At 43.1% G+C, this 20,066-nt stretch overlaps 1 protein-coding gene across 2 annotated transcripts in view; it reads right to left on the bottom strand.

The window, feature by feature from the left end:
* Nucleotides 1–4,462: 4,462 nt before the first annotated feature.
* grin3ba (glutamate receptor, ionotropic, N-methyl-D-aspartate 3Ba) overlaps nt 4,463–20,066 on the bottom strand; it is a 101,076-nt gene continuing 85,472 nt past the window's right edge. The window contains exons 9-12 of one of the 2 annotated variants that reach the window (XM_034110939.2): nt 12,419–12,570; nt 11,132–11,296; nt 7,917–7,984; nt 4,463–7,165 (exon numbers count right to left, since the gene is read on the bottom strand). In XM_034110939.2, the coding sequence (XP_033966830.1) occupies nt 6,214–7,165; nt 7,917–7,984; nt 11,132–11,296; nt 12,419–12,570 (1,337 nt within the window). In that variant the 3' untranslated portion in view covers nt 4,463–6,213. The remainder of the gene's footprint in view (nt 7,166–7,916; nt 7,985–11,131; nt 11,297–12,418; nt 12,571–20,066) is intronic. The other variant, XM_034110940.2, reaches the window with a different exon arrangement.

Genomic DNA, 20,066 nt, shown 5'->3' with positions numbered 1-20,066 from the left:
CCTCTTTGTGGTTGAACGCTGCCATTACATGATAAGTTAAACAACACCATTACACCCTCAGGTCGAGTAGCAGTGCTTACACCTCCTCCCAAGTGGCCTCAGAAACTAAGACATGTCAAAGTGACGTCTCTGGATCTGTGCCTAAATGAACCAAGAACACGTTCAAACCTTACTACTCTGCTGAAATCCCACATTTGACATTGACTGTAATTGTTTCTAATACAGATTATAGGTGATATAACTATGTCATGGATTTCACAATTTAAAATGTGACCTAAGTATATCAATTTCCTGACAAGATAAACACCATAATCAGCCACAAGTCACTAACCAATTACTCTCCAAAGCACTCCACGGTAACACTTTGCTACAGTGGGTGTAGATTAACTAAAGACAGATACAGCCAGGGGCGCCGCCAGGGATTTTGGGCCCCATGAAAATATATCACATTGGGCCCCACCACCAGGCACAGGCCACTTTGTTTATAAATTACCTCGAGGGCCATACCAAATGGTCTAGCGGTCCGCATCACAACACAATGCTGCTCACCTCCTTCAGTTGGGAGAAAAGCTGGTTCAGCCTTATGGGGGGACAGGGCTGCTGAGCCTAAAGATGGAGCTGTTGGTCCTGGCACCAAGGGGAGGGACAACTGATTTAGTATGAATAGGCGCTAAAAATGTGCCTGCATTTATTAAAGGTAGGGAGGTAATAATAATAATAATAATAAATTGGATTTATATAGCGCTTTTATAATACCCAAAGACGCTTTACAATATGAGGGGGGGGGGGGGGGGGGGGGGTAGATAGACTGGGGCAGGTAGACAACAGACTAAGAAAAAACAACAAAAACGACAAAACAAAACACAGTGGCAGTCAGGAGGAGGTCGAAAATGAGTGGGGGGGTGTTTTACGGATAGAGAGAGGTGAAAAGATGGGTTTTGAGGCGGGACTGGAACAGAGTGAGGGACTCGGACTCACAGAGGTCTTGGGGGAGGGAGTAAGAATGGAGAAACCAGCTCGAGTGTGCTAAAATTACACAACGTAAAAAAATCTGCCCCTTCCTTCAGACTTCCTTACAGAGCCCCTCCTCCATCACACACGAACGCGCACATGACCAATGAGGGCACGAGATAAGTTTGTGCCCAGATGGAAGGCTGACAGGCAGGTAGGCCATCCAGTTACTTTAGCCGGGCCGGCTCAGATGATTGGTCGTGCTTTTTACAGCGCCACGGCTTCCACAGATGACATTTTTTTTATGTATTTTTTGTCAAATCATTTAATATATTCATTGCTATCGGGATGTGAAGAGCATTCCATGGAATATAACAAGTGTTTCTGAAGTGAATTACCTACCATACCTTTAAATGTCAGCTAAAAGAGCAGTGAAATTAAAGACCTCTGCATTTTCTGTAAAGATATTAACAGTACTTAATGTCAGCTTAGTAAACAAAAAAACATTAGCTAACAGACTAATTTCCACCACTCATGGACTACACCCACCTTTTCTTGTGAAAAACTGGGTGACATACTGTCACCCTTTAGTCCCTCTCTCTTGTCTTTCTCTCCTTTCTCTTCTTTTCTTAGAGACTGACTTTGTTGGTTGTTGAAACATGGTAGCCTACTACACAGTATGTAGGCTAAGTACTAGCATCCCTCCTCACATGCTTTCACACTCTGCAAGTGCCGGTGCTGCAGCGCGTTTGGAGGCAGGACCAAACCATTACATGTAAATAGAAGGGGGTGTACAGAGGCTTTGGGTAATTAACTTTTGGAAGAAAATAAGTTAAATGAATCGTAAGTTTAGTGAGTAATTTATCAATATAACGTTCTATTAATGTCAATTATTGAGGATTGATGAAAGGTTACTTACATTTTTTTCTTAATGTTCTAAACATTGTGGGGCCCTTGTCAGTCACGGGCCCTTAGAATCGTCCTAACTTTTCACCCCCTTACGGCGCCCCTGGATACAGCTCATGCATTCTGAATTGTATTGCATTGTGCAGCAGCATTAAACTGTACAGTCCTATTGTGTCAACATTTCTTACATGTTTGAGCTAGGAGATATTTGCAGTTCTTTGTAGTTGACTTAGTTTCTGAGCTGCTATCTTCTCAAGGTAATGCTAGCTTTATCATGCAACACGGTGCTCCTCAAAGCATTAGCGTGGAACACAGACTTCCCCCCTCTGAAGGAGCATTATACAGGTGCTAGAGCTTGTAAACAAGACTCCGTTTTTCAGCCGGGGACCCAAGTGGTACGGTGAAGCATAGACTGTACTATAAAGGTGAAAGCTGCCTATTTGTAAAACCCTTGTGATAGCAGACGTACTGTACAAAAGCAGTGCCCCCGCAAAAACAAAAAATGCAGATCGGTCAAGGCCCTTGTGATTCTTACCAGTGCTAATCAGAGCAGACACACATTTGTATATGAGCAATACTTGTTCCGAGGTAACAGGTGTTGTGGGCTATATCCAAAGATACAAAAATCCTGCTCTGTTTGGGTTTTCTCAGTTGACTTCGCATTCGACAATTAATTTAAACCCATTTACTTTCTTTAAAAAAATAAAATAATCTTAGCCGAATGGCGAGGTTTCCATTTACTGAAATATCGGAAGTATGCGCCCCTAACACCTGTTACCAATTAAAGCTCATCCAGTACACTAGCTAGTGGGGCAGATGCTCTGTTTCAACACTCGTGGGGAACTGAGAGTTTGAAATAGCCGTGATCTTGCACATTCGGCTCAGCTGCAGTTAAATATGCATTTAACACATTTCCCATGTGTACACTTGGCTGTTATCACAGAGTAATGTGTGGTACATGTGTGATTTTGTACTCACGTATGAAGTGGCCTTGACAATATGGGATGGATTTCTATCTGAAAAAAACAACATTTGATGAGATGACCATACAGATATGCAATGAGTGAATTCACGGCTTTAAATGGGCGAGACAAGGGCTAAATGTACCACAACGATCTGGACAGTCTGTGCTCACCTCGAGGAATATTCTTAAATAATCCAAGGAGGTTAAAGTGTAGCTTCTTCGCAGTTCACTAAGAAATATGAGATTATACAAGAAAATAAGTATATAAATGTTTTATTTCAAAACATGTGAATGATCTTTATGATAAAATTCAATAATATGCAGATACAATTTTTACAAGGGGTAGATTTTAAAGTATTTGTTTAAATATCCAGTACCACAAGCTGTTTCTCAATAAAGACCTAAAATATATATATCTTTTCCTCATAGACACCATGGCATGTGAACACAACCACTTCACACCACAGCAACGTTTAAATGTACATCAGTACCATCATAAAAGTTATCTTTTTTAGTAATATTTAGTGAAATTCCCAACACCTGTTTAAAGTGTCCCCGCACAAGATTAAGGATCACAATATTATTAGCAGACATCACATTGTATAGTGCTGGAGTGGCTTCACAAAGGCCTTATTTCCCCAGGTCCTCTGCCGTTGCATGAGAACAGCATAAACCACACCATCAATCTTTCATATTTATTTAAGTGGTTTTGTTGGAATAAGCCTCAATCTATAAACTCTCCATTGTCCTTAGCCGTGGGAAGCAGGGATGCAGCTCCCTCTGGTGGTTGGCTGAATAACTGCGTAAGAGTCCAATATAGTCAACATCAAAAGAGCCTTCTCTCTTTATCATTGGCATGACACCTATTTCCTTTTAAGTAGTAAACAAAATGATTATGCTTTATCTGAGTGTAAACTGTTTTAAATTGTACATGTTTTTAATGATTAGTAATGATAGAAAACACTAAAAACACTCGTTCAGATGTGCAGGAAATAGTTATTTGTTATCAGTGTTAATTCATGCGCAATACAGTCAACGACTCATGATGTATATGGTGAACAAATTCATTTCAAATTGTTGACATTTGATGCTGATAACTGTTTTGAGCTGTTTGTGGATTTGTTTGGACAATGTAAAGGTCCCATGTCATGCTTTTCCGGTTATTGAAGGTTGTTCTGCATGTAAACGGTCTGCAGAGTCACAAACCCTGAAAATACACCCTGTAGCGAGTAGAACTCTAACACAGAAAAGATTTGTTCCAGAACGCCTCGTTGGAGATTTTCTTTTTCAATGTTTTTCTTCAGGGAACCAAGTGACGTAACGACGACCCGATATCCAAATGGACCAATCCGCGGAGCCGTTACGTTAAGTCCGTGGATTGGTCCAAATAGACCAATCCGTGGACTTCCTCACACACACACTCAATGTTTTCTCAGCTGCAGCTCCGCCGATTTCTCCTCCCTGACCCCTAGATTCCACCGGGTCCGTCTGCTGTGAGTCGGTGTGTGAGCACACACACAAACTCCCAGCCAGGCTGCGGGTGTGTGTGTGTGTGTTCGGGCTGGGTTTCGCTGTGTCTCGCTGTCTCGCAGACGGCCACTGGGCTAACAGGGGGGGGGGGGGGGCAGGAGCTCCAACAATCCGTTTAGGACAGAGAGTGAATACACATACTATATAGAGAATGCTGTATGAGAAACCAATGTGATTTTGGAAAATTGCACAATATAAATCTATTTTATTATACCTTAAATGGCCACGATGACCTTTAAAGGTTCAGATAAATAAATACTTCTTTAGTTTTAACTGCTGCAATGTAAAACCATGTTGGGTTGTTAGATTATTACTCAGAGTCTGAAGCAGATATAAAGAACCTGTCTTTGAAATGATGCCAGCTACAGCACTTTAGAAAATGGAAAGAGTTTTCGAACACTGACGGCCAACTCTGACTCATGGTGCCGCAGCTACTGATGGACACATTAAATGTTAATGTAGTCCAACAAGTAATAAGGGGAGGGGGTCATCTGTGTTTCCACCTCAAATACACCCAAAAAGGGCCAAGTTTCACATTAAAGTGGTACTGCAGGGATTTAGTATTCCACCTTCATCGAGTTCGGGGAGTCATAGATGTCCTGATATTTAGTCTGTAGTACACTGATCTCTAAATGTTCAAATAGCATCCCCTTGTCAGGAAACCCACCTTAACTTACGCCTTTTTATATCAAGTTTTTAGAAAGTTTCATTCTGCAATCAGGGAGGAGACATTTGGGAGCCACAGAACAAAATCATAGTACTGTTTTCACAGACTGCCCGTAACGACACAAGGTAACAACATCGACAAAGCCATTTAAATGACATTGCACCTCGATTTAGTTACAGCAGCAGCCGAAAGGGGTTTGAGGTACGTATTTAAGTCTAAATGGCTCGAATCCATTTCACTACAGACAGTATAACAAGCAGGTTTTCCTTTAATGTGCATTTTCCTGCCCTGGTATTCTGTTTATGAAAGACCTTCACATCAAAGGGGAAAATTAGCATCTCATCGCGTCTCTCCAAAAGCAAAAAACCTTTTTAGTTTTTACACATTTTACGAGAGTGGGTTTTAGCTATAAAAATATCCGTTTTTGAAATACTGTCATCAGTCTTGTCGTGTTGATGGCGGGACAATACTCACAAGGTATCAACACAGAAGGATTTGTTTTATGTCATGGGGTATTTAGGTAAAACAATTCGGGGCTGTAACACTCCTTCTTCACAGTTCTATCCCTTTATTATTCACATTTACTGGGAAATTATGACTTGAATGACTTTGAATACATACATGTTGTGCATGTATATCTCCTGCTATTAGCCCTCTGTAAAAACGGATGTTAAATGCGCTTTTTCAAATAGTTTTGTTTGCTGTTTTTTTTCACATAATGTGGATTATTCTGTGCTCTTGTACTGTAGGCCTCTTTAGCCAGGACAATGGATCATATCTGTAATTAAGTTCTGGTGTCTAGATAACAGTGGTTAATGGTTTCAACCGGTCTCCACAAGCACACTTCAGCATTGTTAGATTACCCATACAGTCATGGTTGACCTTTAAATACACTGATACTGTCCCAAATGTATATTGGCTTTCATTCAACAAGATTGCATTGCCTTTTTATGATTTCATGGACAATGTAGACATTTTAACAGCAATTACAGTTATAGAGTTGTTTAGTTGTAATTATAAGCGAGTGTGAAAATATTAGGGTTGCAGTAAGTAATAGTGTGAGTCAACATATACTGTCATTTTTTAGCAAGCACCCCGTAAACTTAGCCCATTCCAACAAAAGCCATCTTCCCACGGCTATGCAAATACCAGCTGCCCTTTGAAATCCTACACACCAGCAGCATCAGAACGACGATCAAGTCCCACTGCTCACACCTGATTGGTTGGCTTTTGTCCTCTCCAAAGCGTTCAGAGTGCGTGATAGGTTCACCATCTGTCTGTCCAGGCTAGAAGTGTTCCGTGATTGGACAGTGATGTTTACAGCACCTGGTTGGTTGACTCTACTCCACTCCAAACTGGTGGAAGTGCGCGAATGGACAGTCCTTTCTCCGGTCAAAGTATTAACAGTGCGTATCTGGTTGGCTCTCCCTCTGTCCAAACTGTTCACTGTGTTTAATTGGCTGCTTGGCTGAGTCCCAGGAGCGCCTGATTGGTTAGGCCTCCCTGTCTGTTGATTATTGAGGGTTTGCAGTTGGCTGGTCCTGTCTCTCTCTGGGAGTTTGGGCTGAGTGGAGCTACTTCTGTCCGTGTTTATAGTCTGTATCCTCTGCCTCTCCCTCTCCAGGCTGGTATCCCTGCGTACGAGTCCGCTCCTCTCTCTCTCCAGGCTGCTCTGGATCTCTGCCCTCCTGGCCAGGGCGTCTCTCAGCTGGGTGCGAAACGTCTCGATCTTCCCCTGCAGGTCCTGGAGCTCCCCCTCCCACAGGCTCGTCTGAGCGACCCTGCTCCCCAGAGGAGAGAGCACCAAGCCTGTGGAAGCCAGGGAGGAGACAGGGCCTCCGTTGGCTTGGAGGCTAATCGGCGGAGGGGCGGTAAAACCCCCCATCCCCCACCCTCCTACACCGAGTCCAGGACGGCCCACCATCCCGGGCCGGCCGCGCACTGAGGCGGTGTGTGTGTGCAGGCGGTAGCTGTGCAGGGTTTCCAGGTCAAAGTGCACGCGTTTCTCCTTGGGCTCATGGGATGGAGAGGAGTTGCAGGTGTCTCCAGCTGTAGTGGAAGCAGGGAGGGATGTGGGAGGAGATGGGGGAGAAGGCTGATGGTGTTTCCTGTGGAGGGTGCAGTTCTCTGAGATACAAGAGGAGGGGCTAGTGAAAGAGAGGAAGATCACAGCAAAGGGCATATATCCAGTGAGATATACTGTACAGCAGTAAACATTCTCCTATAACTGAATGCAAACACACAATACTGTTTTATAACATGCACAGTAAGCAGGGCTATCCGACTCAAACCTCTTAATATCACTTGTTTTAGATTAGAATTGCTCTGGGTTAAATATAAACAAATAAGTCACGTTTTATATCTAACACGAGGCTGTCAGTGCAAGATATCCTAATTTTAACAAAAGCGAAAAAATCACACTAATTGACTTGTTTTAAAGAAACAGTTTGACATTTAACAAATATGCTTATCCGCTTTCTTGCAGAGCGTTTGATAAGAAGATCGATAACAGTCTGTTCGGTAAATATTAAACTGTCAGCAGCTTGGAACAAAAACGAGATATAACGTGTTAATTAGAGAGGTGCTGGTAGGCAGATGTTATCTCGGACAGAGCCAGGCTAGCTGTTTTCCGGTATTTTTGCTTAGCTAGACAGTTTCTGGCTGTTGCTTCATTTTTCCTGCACAGACATGAAAGTTATTTATCACCTTACTATCAGGAAAAAAGCAGAAAGTGTGTTTCTCAAAATGTCAAAATAGGACTTTTTCTTGAAAGACGCTATTTCTCGCTCGACATGAATGGTGTATCTTGTTTAAATATCTCTGCATGCATCTGAACTGGCTTATTCGAGCCGTTTCAAGAGAACGGTGAACATGAAGTGAGTAGATTACGTCATTTACTTTTGGTCAAGGTCCGTCAGCTCCTTCCCAACATCCTCATACGTGGTGTGGAGGGCTCTGTGAATTTTCTGGAAGTAAAGAAGAAAAGAGAACCAGCGATTATAATGTGAAATAATTTATCAGCTGTGAAATAGAGCAGGAAAGATGATTACTTAGAGCTGCTAACATCCATTAGTCTACTAAGTACAAAACATCAGTGACAGCTATTATTTAAAGAGGACATATTATGTTCATTTTCAGGTTTGTATTTTGTGCCTCCACTGTGACGTGATTACATGCTTTAATGTTCAAAAAGGTCTCTATTTCTCTCATGCTGCCTAAGTGTGTGTAAGAGAAACTCCCTCTAACGGCCCGTCCACACGGCGGCGTGCGTTGAAGCTTCAACGCTTCTGCCCAAGCTTTGCCGAACTGCATTGTGGGAGCGTCGCTTCGCTTTGCTCGCTTCGCTTTGCTCGCTTCGCTTTGCTCGCTTCGCTTTGCTCGCTTCGCTTTGCTCGCTTCAAAAGTTGAGCAATGTTCAACTTTTGAAGCTTTGACGGAAGCGTCAGCCAATCGAATCCTATGCCAGTACAAGCTCTAGCCAATCAAACCGCGTGCTTTCGTGTCCAGGGCGGGAGATTCATGCGATTGGTTGTTGGGCGAGTTTCAGACACGCCCGCCGGCAAGCTTCAACGCACGCCGCCGTGTGGACGCTGCGTAAAGGGAACTTTGGGATTTTATCTTCCGCAGACCATTTACATTTACAAACCTATACAACTACAGGAAAGGGAAAAGCCCAAAAAGCACAATAGGGCCTAAAAATCATGCTGTGGTGTTCTTCTGAAGGATTTAACTAAACTATTGTATATTCAGAGAGACAGCATTTTATTAGGTTAATGTGTCTTTGCTAAAGCCCATTTTGGTTCCAAAGTGCTTTGGTTAGACTGAAAACAATCGCTCCAAAGCTATTTTAAGCTACATGTGTTGTCGAGAGAAAGGGAGACTCTGGGTGTTTCTCAATGTCGAGTACGCTTGCTTGGTAGCACACGTCTTCCGAGCGTCTTGCTTCAGAAGCTAGGCAAGAATACTTCCTAGCATTCGGAAAACGAAGAGTGGAACAGGCGAGCAAGTGTGCAGGTGTGCGTCATATGAGAAGCCCCGCCTTACATTTTAGATTTGGGGAAATTGGTCCGTGCGCAAAGCATTGTGGGGATTTTAAGACCGCGGAGTCTACACATGTGCAGCCTCGAAATATCTCCAAACGAAGTACGGCGGGCTCGGTAGAATTCCAAGTATGCTGGACATTGGAACAGTACTTCGGCGGGACTCGATGATGTAGTATGCTTGGAATAGTGGCTCTGACTCGAGATTGAGAAACAGCCTCTCACTCTAGGTCGGGATTATCTTGAGGGACTAACTCAGACGTCCTCCTCTCAGATAACGGAGCTTGGTGATGAATGCTAAAGGCTGCCTGGGAAAGGTTGCCCTTTCAGAAGGATGAAGTAAACTAATGGGAGGCGTGTTGACATACATTGCTGCCTCAAATATATTGCTACAGGCACCTCATTTGGGGGAATGGCTAGACTTTCTTAAACTCAATATGACCTTTAAATCCCCAATTTCTGGTTCCTGTGATGCGTCGTATTCGAGACACCAGTTCTCTAGAGCAGTGCTTCTCAAACGTTTTTCAGTAATGTACCCCCTTTGAAACATCTTCTCAGCCAAGTACCCCCTGACCGAACCCCAACATTTTTGATAGAAAAAGCCTATATAAATCATTACAATAGTGATGTTCCATCAGTGTGTGATCTATTAACTCCTTAATGCATGAATTACAACAAACTAAGGATATTTTCTCAATTATGCATTTTTTTAAAACAGATTTTTCCAAGGAGTTTTTCAATTGAAGTGAATCGAAATGATATATTATGAAAAACTATAAAATACAATACACACATTTGAATGTTTATATGAGGACCCCCTTGGTGGTTCTAGGAATATTTTATATACAATTGTGTTTTCTATATAACTTGTTGTACTAAGATAATTTTTGTAATCATGCATGCCATTTGTTTAATTAACTTTTTTTATTTTGTATCTCACGTACCCCCTGCAGTACCCCAACGTACCCCTAGGGGTCCACGTACCACCTGCAGTACCCCCAACGTACCCCTAGGGGTCCACGTACCCCCTGCAGTACCCCAACGTACCCCTAGGGGTCCACGTACTCCCTGCAGTACCCCAACGTACCTCTAGGGGTCCACGTACAACCTGCAGTGCCCCAACGTACCCCTAGGGGTCCACGTACCCCCTGCAGTACCCCAACGTACCTCTAGGGATCTACGTACCCCCTGCAGTACCCCAACGTACCCCTAGGGGTCCACGTACCACCTGCAGTACCCCAACGTACCCCTAGGGGTCCACGTACCCCATGCAGTACCCCAACGTACCTCTAGGGGTCCACGTACCACCTGCAGTGCCCAACGTACCCCTAGGGGTCCACGTACCCCCTGCAGTACCCCAACGTACCTCTAGGGGTCCACATACCCCCTGCAGTGCCCCAACGTACCCCTAGGGGTCCACGTACCACCTGCAGTACCCCAACGTACCCCTAGGGGTCCACGTACCCCCATTTGAGAATCACTGCTCTAGAGGCCCTAATGCAAAAGTAAATCTTCCATGTATGTCTTTTATTATCTTAATTTTCTTTAAATCCTCTATTATGATATTTAAATCCATTTTAAATAAGTAAAAAGTGATAATAGATGGAATGAAAACGTACATTAAATGATCCGTGTAAGATGTTTATAAATGATTCGCCTTAGAATAGAATAAAAAAAGAATACAGCACTGCCAGTGGGAACAGTTTAATAACTTTTTACTTAATTAACATATTAATTCAAGAATTGTCCAAGTAACTTTATGCAGCACAATTAAAAAACAAATGAGCTAATTAACAAAGTATACAATTAGCAATACATTTAGCTTCAGGTTATTAATATTTATGAGAAATCATTGTTACATTGTCGTTTAAAACATGATTGCATTCAGTTTTAAATAAAATAATAGTCCTGTTCTTGTTCCTGTTATGAGTTTTAAACAGTAGAGGGCGTTGGTTACCTGTTAAATAAGCCTTAACTAGGGGACAGCTGTATATTGGTGTGTGTGTGTGTGTGTGTGTGTGTGTGTGTGTGTGTGTGTGTGTGTGTGTGTCCAATCATGATGTCTGTACTCACCTGGCTGGTGTGCAGCCAGTACTGCAGAGAGTGTGTGCGTCGGAGGTGAGGGATGACCAGGTGATAGAAGGTGTGTTCACCTGCCAAGGTCAGCAGGGCTCCGACCACCCCCATACACAGCAGCACGAACAGACCGGAAAAATGCTGGATCCCCATCTGTAGAGTCTGAGGGCGGTGAGGAGAGAGAGAGAGGGGAGAGGGAGGGAGGGAGGTTTGGGGAGTAACGCAGATTAGTAAAGACTTAAGCCGAAATTACATAATTACCATTGAGGCCACTTTTTGTGAATATGCAATTGATATTCTGCTGTTCTGCATCTAGTTTGTCTGTGTACGCCCATAAGAACAAACACAAAGGGGAGAGGGCAGCAGCGTAAAAGACATGGAGAACAGAAAAGCATATAGAGCTGAGGGGGAAGCAAAAGTGAGGGTAATAGAAAGGAACAGCAGTAAAGAGGGAGACGGTAAAAAGAGATGATGGCTAATTGACGAGAAGTTTGTTCCCATTTGGGTCGCCCACATTCCCCTTGACATTGTGTCTATCTCTCATGAGGATTTCTATGTGCCTGGAGGAAGTGGAAGAGACAATGGGGAGCTTTTCCAATACTCTCTAATAATGTTTCCTTCACCCGACTCATTTCTGCATTGCCTCCGATGGCAATTAGCCCTTTGCTGACTCGGCAAATTCATCAGCGACAATACTGACCTCCTTTTGCTCCCAATCCAGAGGGCGAGATCGCACTAATGCCTACATTGTTTCGAGAGCAGTCCACTCCCTGGGCTTCAAATGCGATGAAAAGTAATAGGTTCCTGATGCAGGGAGAAGTTAAGGTTTTCATTTCACTGGAGAAACCTATGACTGTGTAACTGTTTGTTGCGATGATATGACTATGTGTGATTTAAAAGACATGGCCAAAGGGAGTTGAAGAGCTTCTCCATTTACAAACAAGAGAGAAAGATGGTTGGCTCTTTTTACAGATCCCCAGTTCTTTAAAAAGGGAGGGCAAGAACGACGAGTTCCCTGTCGCAGCACTCAAATAGGTATCGACACTCCGACACCAGGTGACTGTAACTCAGGTTAAGGTCAGTAAATAGGCCCGGGATGATGTGATAGGTATTTGTCCGTGTGTGTATGTGAACGGGTCTCAGTGGATGTGTGCTTGGCTGGCAGGCAATCCAGCCTGTGTCCCAAAGGGAAACTCATTTATAGGAGTACAGCAGCACAAGGCTTTGCTTTACACACCACACACGTACACAACACATGAGCACACTCTCCCACCAATGACTTACCTCAGTGACGGCGAAGACTCGCTTCCCGCAGGGGACCACCTTATACCATTTGTCATGTAGCATGTCCATGAAGCCGTCAGACTTGTAGCGACTCAGAAACTCTGACACATTGCGGGTTAGAGGAGAGCCCTGCGGCAGGCCGATGCCGTAACCTAAAATAGGAGACACACACACACAGGAGTAAATACATATGCTAGATGTAACAGAATCTGAAGAACAGGCCTGAGGAAGAGACGAGAAAAAACTGTCGAACGTGCATAACTAACCACAGCCAGGTGAGGTTAGCCAAAGGGCTGATGCCCTCTGGAAAAGGGAAGGGTTCAGGCTTCAGAGGGAATCAAGATCAACTGCTTTTCTCCCAGTGCATATGCAGTGCAACTACATTGCCCCGGGCTTTCCCCTGGTTTAGTGTTTGAGTGGTGAAACAAAGCACAAACCCACTGATCGTCGGAGGTGTCCCCTGCGTAGAGGACATCAGCCTGCTGTCTTTTATGAGACAAGACTTGCTAAGTTGATGTCCGATTGGTATCACGCCAACATTGTCCTTACTAAGTGGATCGGATATTGGCCAGATGTGACCCGTCCATATTAATACACTTTCTTTGTCAGTGCCATTATAAAAAATGCAGTGTTTCCGCTATCAGTTATATTTAATCACAGCAGGCTGTCACATCGGTTTTCAGTGCCAACGCCATCCCTGGCCTCAAGTCACCTCACATCAAAACATGGTGCAGAGAGTTTCAAGCAGTGAGGTTTACTGTACAAATCTTTAAAGCTGTTAAAAAGAGAGCACTCGTATCTTATCGGTACCTTGAGTTGGGGTATTGGAATTGGTGTCAGGGTGGAAAAAGATGGATTAGTGCATGCCTGAGTATCACGGAGCATGCTGTACACTATGTCAAACGACACACTGGAGCCTTGTGAAGCATCCTACACCCAGACTGGAGTTGTCCTACATTATGGAAACACTTCACATGATAAAAATGACAAATTGTCATGCCCGATACTCTTTTCCATTTCCAACACTTCACATCCATCACATTGTTGGGCTGACATGGAGTAGTCTTTGAGGTTGTAGTGGGATCAAGTTCCACTCAACCCTTTATCTCTTTAGTGGATCAGACACACTCTAGTACCCGTCTGTGCTCCTTACAGGCTGTTCCCTTTGGATATGCACTCCCATGGCTGTGGTCACCTTGTGGTGATTTATTAGTGTAATATAAATTACTTCTGTGAAAATGAAAACACTATGTGGGAGGGATGAGGGTGCAGGACCATCATGTGTTATTAGACACTTTTATCCAAAGCGACTTACAGTACTGTGGGCAAGCCCCACAGGAGCAATTTGGGGTGAAGTGTCTCGCCCAGGGACACAACGACATGCTGACTGCAGTGGGACTCGAACTTGTTATCCCCTGATTCATAGTCCAGCACACTATCCACTGAGCCACAGCCTCCCATATCAATATCATTAATGTCAATTTTATGTTAAAGGTGGGGTAGGTAAGTTTGAGAAACCAGCTCGAGATCGCTAGAATTTGAAAATACACAACCGGAGAAAATCTGCCACTTCCTCACAGAGCCCCTCCTCCAACACACACGAACGCGCACATGACCAATGAGGGCACGAGATAAGTTTGTGCCCCGATGGAAGGCTGACAGGCAGGTAGGCCATCCAGTTACTTGAGCCGGGCCGGCTCAAATGATTGGTCGTGCTTTTTACAGTATTACGGCTTCTACAGATGTTTTTTTTTTATGGATTTGTTGTCAAAGCACTTCAGATATTCATTGCTATCGGGATGTTAAGAGCATTCCATGGAATATAACAAAAAGTGTATCTCGAGCCGGTTTCTCAAACTTACCCACCCCACCTTTAAGTGAAATTTGTTTGATTGCCTTAAATGACTCTTTTCTCACCTGTACACAATCCCCCATTGCTTTGTCACCTTCAATTATGGTTATTGTTTTTTTGTATTTCCTGCGTGCATGGTTATTTTTAATTTGTTACATGGTTAGATTTCCATTTGAGTTTTTAGCCAGTGTTCCCTGAAGCATCCCTGGAAAGTATTAAGAGGAATATGATACTCTATGCAGCCATCAGCGTATAATAGACATTTCATTAATTTATTTTACTGGCAGTATTATGACATACTTAAAAATCTGAATGTGTAAAGAGAGAATACCACCCTTCTCCAGGTGAAAATGTTGTTTTGTCAAAAAAAGCATCATCAAATAATAATAGAATAAAACCGCATCAGTAGCTAATCGTAGCGCGTGACTCATAGCATTCACTCCCCGCTCACTACACACACATCGCCTCCAGTTACAGAAACAAGACTCCGTTTTGTACAAAGGCCAAACAAAGATTAGTTTCACTCCATTTGCAGGGAAACCTTTTAAACTTAAAGATTTTTCTTTTCTTTATTCTTGTTCCTCTGTCGATGGTGTTAAATACTGTTAATGTGTTAAGGCAGGGTGTATTACCTTAATTTAAAAACACCTTTGTTGTTAAATACCGTCAAACTATGTGCTTTATGTGCAATATATACTTTATATACATATAATAATAATAAATGATATTTATATAGCGCCTTTCAAGGGACCCAAGGTCGCTGTACATGGTGGACAAACAAAACAAACAGACAATCAACGGGCAAACCAAATAAATAAATAAAGGAAGCCGGGGGACCAGAAAAGGGCTCGGGCCCGAAGGCCGGGGTGAACAGGTGTGTTTTTAGTGATGATTTGAAGATGTCCAGCGAGGCAGCATTACGGGTCTCGGCAGGAAGTGCATTCCAGAGGGTGGGGGCCGCAACACTGAACGCCCTGTCACCAACAGTTCGGAGGCGAGAGCGGGGGATGGAGAGCAGGCCCGTGTCTGAGGACCGCAGACTCCGAGAAGGGGTGTAGGGATGGAGGAGGTCCGATAAGTACTGGGGGGCGAGGGAATGGAGGGACTTGTACGTGAGGATGAGTGTTTTGTATTGAATCCGGGTCTTGACCGGCAGCCAGTGGAGGTGGATGAGGGTGGGGGTGATGTGGTGCCATGGCTTGGTGCGGGTGAGAAGCCTGGCGGCAGAGTTCTGGACGTGTTGGAGCCTGTCCAGGGTTTTGCTGGGGCGTAAAATATGCCATTTTTAATAACTGTAATATATACCGGGCTGCTAAATCCTAAGAACTGCTACAGGATTTGATTTGTAGGTTTGATTTGTTTTTGATCTGTATTTTTGAAAATTATGTAACTTTTGTATCTTTTTTTAGCATATTGTTTATTATATTATAACTTACTACTTTTTTTTTTAGCATATTGTTGTGTTGTTTGTTTATTATATTATAACTTTGTTAACACATGTAAGATATGCAACACTAATAGGAAGCATGGTTCACATCTACAAATGCTTTGAGGCTTTCTTTTAGATATCTAATATCTGAGGATTATTTTTTACCATCGCTTAAAGGTGGGTGGAGAAAAATAAATGCACGTGAGAATCGAGTTTCTTATCTTCAAAGACTCTGAATCGATTCCAAAATCCATTCGTATAAAAGGCTTTTTCTACAAAAGCACCTAGATTCTGCGAGTGATGGACAGTAATCCTACACTGAGTCAACGTTGTCTAAAGCATCATAGTGGCATACAGTGTTATTAGGGAGGCATGTGGTGCAGTGGGTTGTGCGTTGGGATCAGGGGGTCACAGGTTCAAACCCCACTGCAGTCAGCATGTCGTTGTGTCCCTGAGACGCTTCACCCCAAAGTGCTCCTGTGGGGATTGTCCACATATTGAGTATGTAAGTCGCTTTGGATAAAAGCGTCTAACAAGTGACATGTAAAGTATTATTTTCTGCACATTAGTTTTGAAATTGGTACGTTCCTGTGATATAAAAGGAAGCGAGCCTCTCATTGTATTATTGTAACAGTTAGCTTTTCATTTTTTTGTTTTACGGGGCCCTGATATGCCCATTTTCAGTATGTAGTGTCTCGACTTTAAAGAGTCCTCTCCTGCTGATGTTCAGGTGTATATCAGTGTGTAGTGTCTCTACTTTAAAGAGTCCTCTCCTGCTGATGTTCAGGTGTATATCAGTATGTAGTGTCTCTACTTTAAAGAGTCCTCTCCTGCTGATGTTCAGGTGTATATCAGTATGTAGTGTCTCTACTTTAAAGAGTCCTCTCCTGCTGATGTTCAGGTGTGTATCAGTATGTAGTGTCTCTACTTTAAAGAGTCCTCTCCTGCTGATGTTCAGGTGCATATCAGTATGTAGTGTCTCTACTTTAAAGAGTCCTCTCCTGCTGATGTTCAGGTGTATATCAGTATGTAGTGTCTCTACTTTAAAGAGTCCTCTCCTGCTGATGTTCAGGTGTATATCAGTGTGTAGTGTCTCTACTTTAAAGAGTCCTCTCCTGCTGATGTTCAGGTGTATATCAGTATGTAGTGTCTGTACTTTAAAGAGTCCTCTCCTGCTGATGTTCAGGTGTATATCAGAATGTAGTGTCTCTACTTTAAAGAGTCCTCTCCTGCTGATGTTCAGGTGTATATCAGTATGTAGTGTCTCTACTTTAAAGAGTCCTCTCCTGCTGATGTTCAGGTGTATATCAGTATGTAGTGTCTCTACTTTAAAGAGTCCTCTCCTGCTGATGTTCAGGTGTATATCAGTATGTAGTGTCTCTACTTTAAAGAGTCCTCTCCTGCTGATGTTCAGGTGTATATCAGTATGTAGTGTCTCTACTTTAAAGAGTCCTCTCCTGCTGATGTTCAGGTGTATATCAGTATGTTGTGTCTCTACTTTAAAGAGTCCTCTCCTGCTGATGTTCAGGTGTATATCAGTATGTAGTGTCTCTACTTTAAAGAGTCCTCTCCTGCTGATGTTCAGGTGTATATCAGAATGTAGTGTCTCTACTTTAAAGAGTCCTCTCCTGCTGATGTTCAGGTGTATATCAGTATGTTGTGTCTCTACTTTAAAGAGTCCTCTCCTGCTGATGTTAAGGTGTATATCAGTATGTAGTGTCTCTACTTTAAAGAGTCCTCTCCTGCTGATGTTCAGGTGTATATCAGTATGTAGTGTCTCTACTTTAAAGAGTCCTCTCCTGCTGATGTTCAGGTGTATATCAGTATGTAGTATCTCTACTTTAAAGAGTCCTCTCCTGCTGATGTTCAGGTGTATATCAGTATGTAGTGTCTCTACTTTAAAGAGTCCTCTCCTGCTGATGTTCAGGTGTATATCAGTATGTAGTGTCTCTACTTTAAAGAGTCCTCTCCTGCTCATGTTCAGGTGTATATCAGTGTGTAGTGTCTCTACTTTAAAGAGTCCTCTCCTGCTGATGTTCAGGTGTATATCAGTATGTAGTGTCTCTACTTTAAAGAGTCCTCTCCTGCTGATGTTCAGGTGTATATCAGTATGTAGTGTCTCTACTTTAAAGAGTCCTCTCCTGCTGATGTTCAGGTGTGTATCAGTATGTAGTGTCTCTACTTTAAAGAGTCCTCTCCTGCTGATGTTCAGGTGCATATCAGTATGTAGTGTCTCTACTTTAATGAGTCCTCTCCTGCTGATGTTCAGGTGTATATCAGTATGTAGTGTCTCTACTTTAAAGAGTCCTCTCCTGCTGATGTTCAGGTGTATATCAGTGTGTAGTGTCTCTACTTTAAAGAGTCCTCTCCTGCTGATGTTCAGGTGTATATCAGTATGTAGTGTCTGTACTTTAAAGAGTCCTCTCCTGCTGATGTTCAGGTGTATATCAGAATGTAGTGTCTCTACTTTAAAGAGTCCTCTCCTGCTGATGTTCAGGTGTATATCAGTATGTAGTGTCTCTACTTTAAAGAGTCCTCTCCTGCTGATGTTCAGGTGTATATCAGTATGTAGTGTCTCTACTTTAAAGAGTCCTCTCCTGCTGATGTTCAGGTGTATATCAGTATGTAGTGTCTCTACTTTAAAGAGTCCTCTCCTGCTGATGTTCAGGTGTATATCAGTATGTAGTGTCTCTACTTTAAATAGTCCTCTCCTGCTGATGTTCAGGTGTATATCAGTATGTAGTGTCTCTACTTTAAAGAGTCCTCTCCTGCTGATGTTCAGGTGTATATCAGTATGTAGTGTCTCTACTTTAAAGAGTCCTCTCCTGCTGATGTTCAGGTGTATATCAGTATGTAGTGTCTCTACTTTAAAGAGTCCTCTCCTGCTGATGTTCAGGTGTATATCAGTATGTAGTGTCTCTACATGTCTCCATGCTTTAATGCTCAAAAAGCTCTTTATTTTTCTCATACTGCCTGTGCTGCAGCAGCTCTTTTCACCCTCTGTCTGAAACCAGAGCCCTGTCTGCTCTGATTGGTTAGCTGTTGTGATTGGTCAACCACTTAGAGATGTCCCGCCCCTTTGTCTATCACGTACAATTTGTTGGAGTGCTAGCCATTAGAAGGGTGAGTGTTATATAGTGATGTCACGATGTTATAAAAGTAAACAAAGGGGAGGGGTTTCTGGCAGGGAGGGAGGGAGCGTGGAGGAGAAACTCCCTCTGTAGGGAGCTTTGGGATGTTAGCCTTTGCAGACCATTTACATGCACACAAACCGATAACAAACTTCAGGCACAGGAAAACTCCAAAAAGCATAATATGGCCTCTTCCACTGAACCTTGAGATCATTCAAACATCTACCATTTGAAAAAAGGACAGCTGCTGGTATTGATACCTCTGCATGCTGATGTTTACATGCAATTAAATATGATGTGCAATTAGAGATTTAAACTGTCACTGACATGGATTTAATAGCTTCGAAATATATTTAAATTGCGCAATCAGTAATGCAAATCATTAAGTCACATTAAGTATTAATCGTGCTTGATTCGTAGAAATAGTTTCACCCAACAGTTGATTGCGACTGCGTTAAACTTCCTTATTTCCCTCTTGTTAAAAGTAAACACTGCGAGTAGGAGAACTAACGACACCATACAAAGCAATAACATTATATAACTACAATATGTTTAATTAAGCTGCAGATGTAAGTACTTTCCCCCTGGTATTCATGGCTTTCATTTTCCACAGTGGCACCCTCATGTGTCAGTGCAACTTGGAAGCTCGATGTTGTCTTCCCCTCCCAGATTAAGCTGCATCTGTTTTGCGTTGCACCCCACGTCACGACAGGTACAAAACGAGAGAAATGTGTCCTTTAGCTGAACACCAAAGAACCCTCTCAGAGATTTATCGCTACACAAGACCTCCTGGGGTTGTTTTTTCTCATTTCATCTGTACTGCGGTGAAAGACGGTGTCACGCCAACAGCGCTCTGATGTGTGCGTGTGATTGTCACGTTCTTGGCAGCTGTTTGTGAGTGAGTTTATGTGTGTGTTGGCTGTCGAGGTGTGTGACCTGACGGGGACACACACAGAGAATAGCAAAGGTTCACGTAACTGTCACCGTCTGCTTCCCACATGACAACGCCTCCCTCCCTCTGCTCTCGCCATCCTTTCCCTTTTCTCCTCATTATTCTTCCTCCCTCCTCTTTCCCTGTCCGAGGTCCTTTCTCTCCCACCGTTGCCGCTAGTCTCTTCTTCTGCTAGTCCTCCCCCCTATCATCCCTTCAATTTCTGCCACACTCCATTCTTCTCTTCTTCCGTCCTTTGCTTTGTCTCAGTACGTCTCTCAGACAGACAGCACTTTTCTGTCATC

This window comes from Pseudochaenichthys georgianus, chromosome 22, assembly GCF_902827115.2.
Source record: "Pseudochaenichthys georgianus chromosome 22, fPseGeo1.2, whole genome shotgun sequence".
NCBI classification, from domain to species: domain Eukaryota; kingdom Metazoa; phylum Chordata; class Actinopteri; order Perciformes; family Channichthyidae; genus Pseudochaenichthys; species Pseudochaenichthys georgianus.
This window is presented reverse-complemented; position numbering and strand designations above follow the sequence as displayed.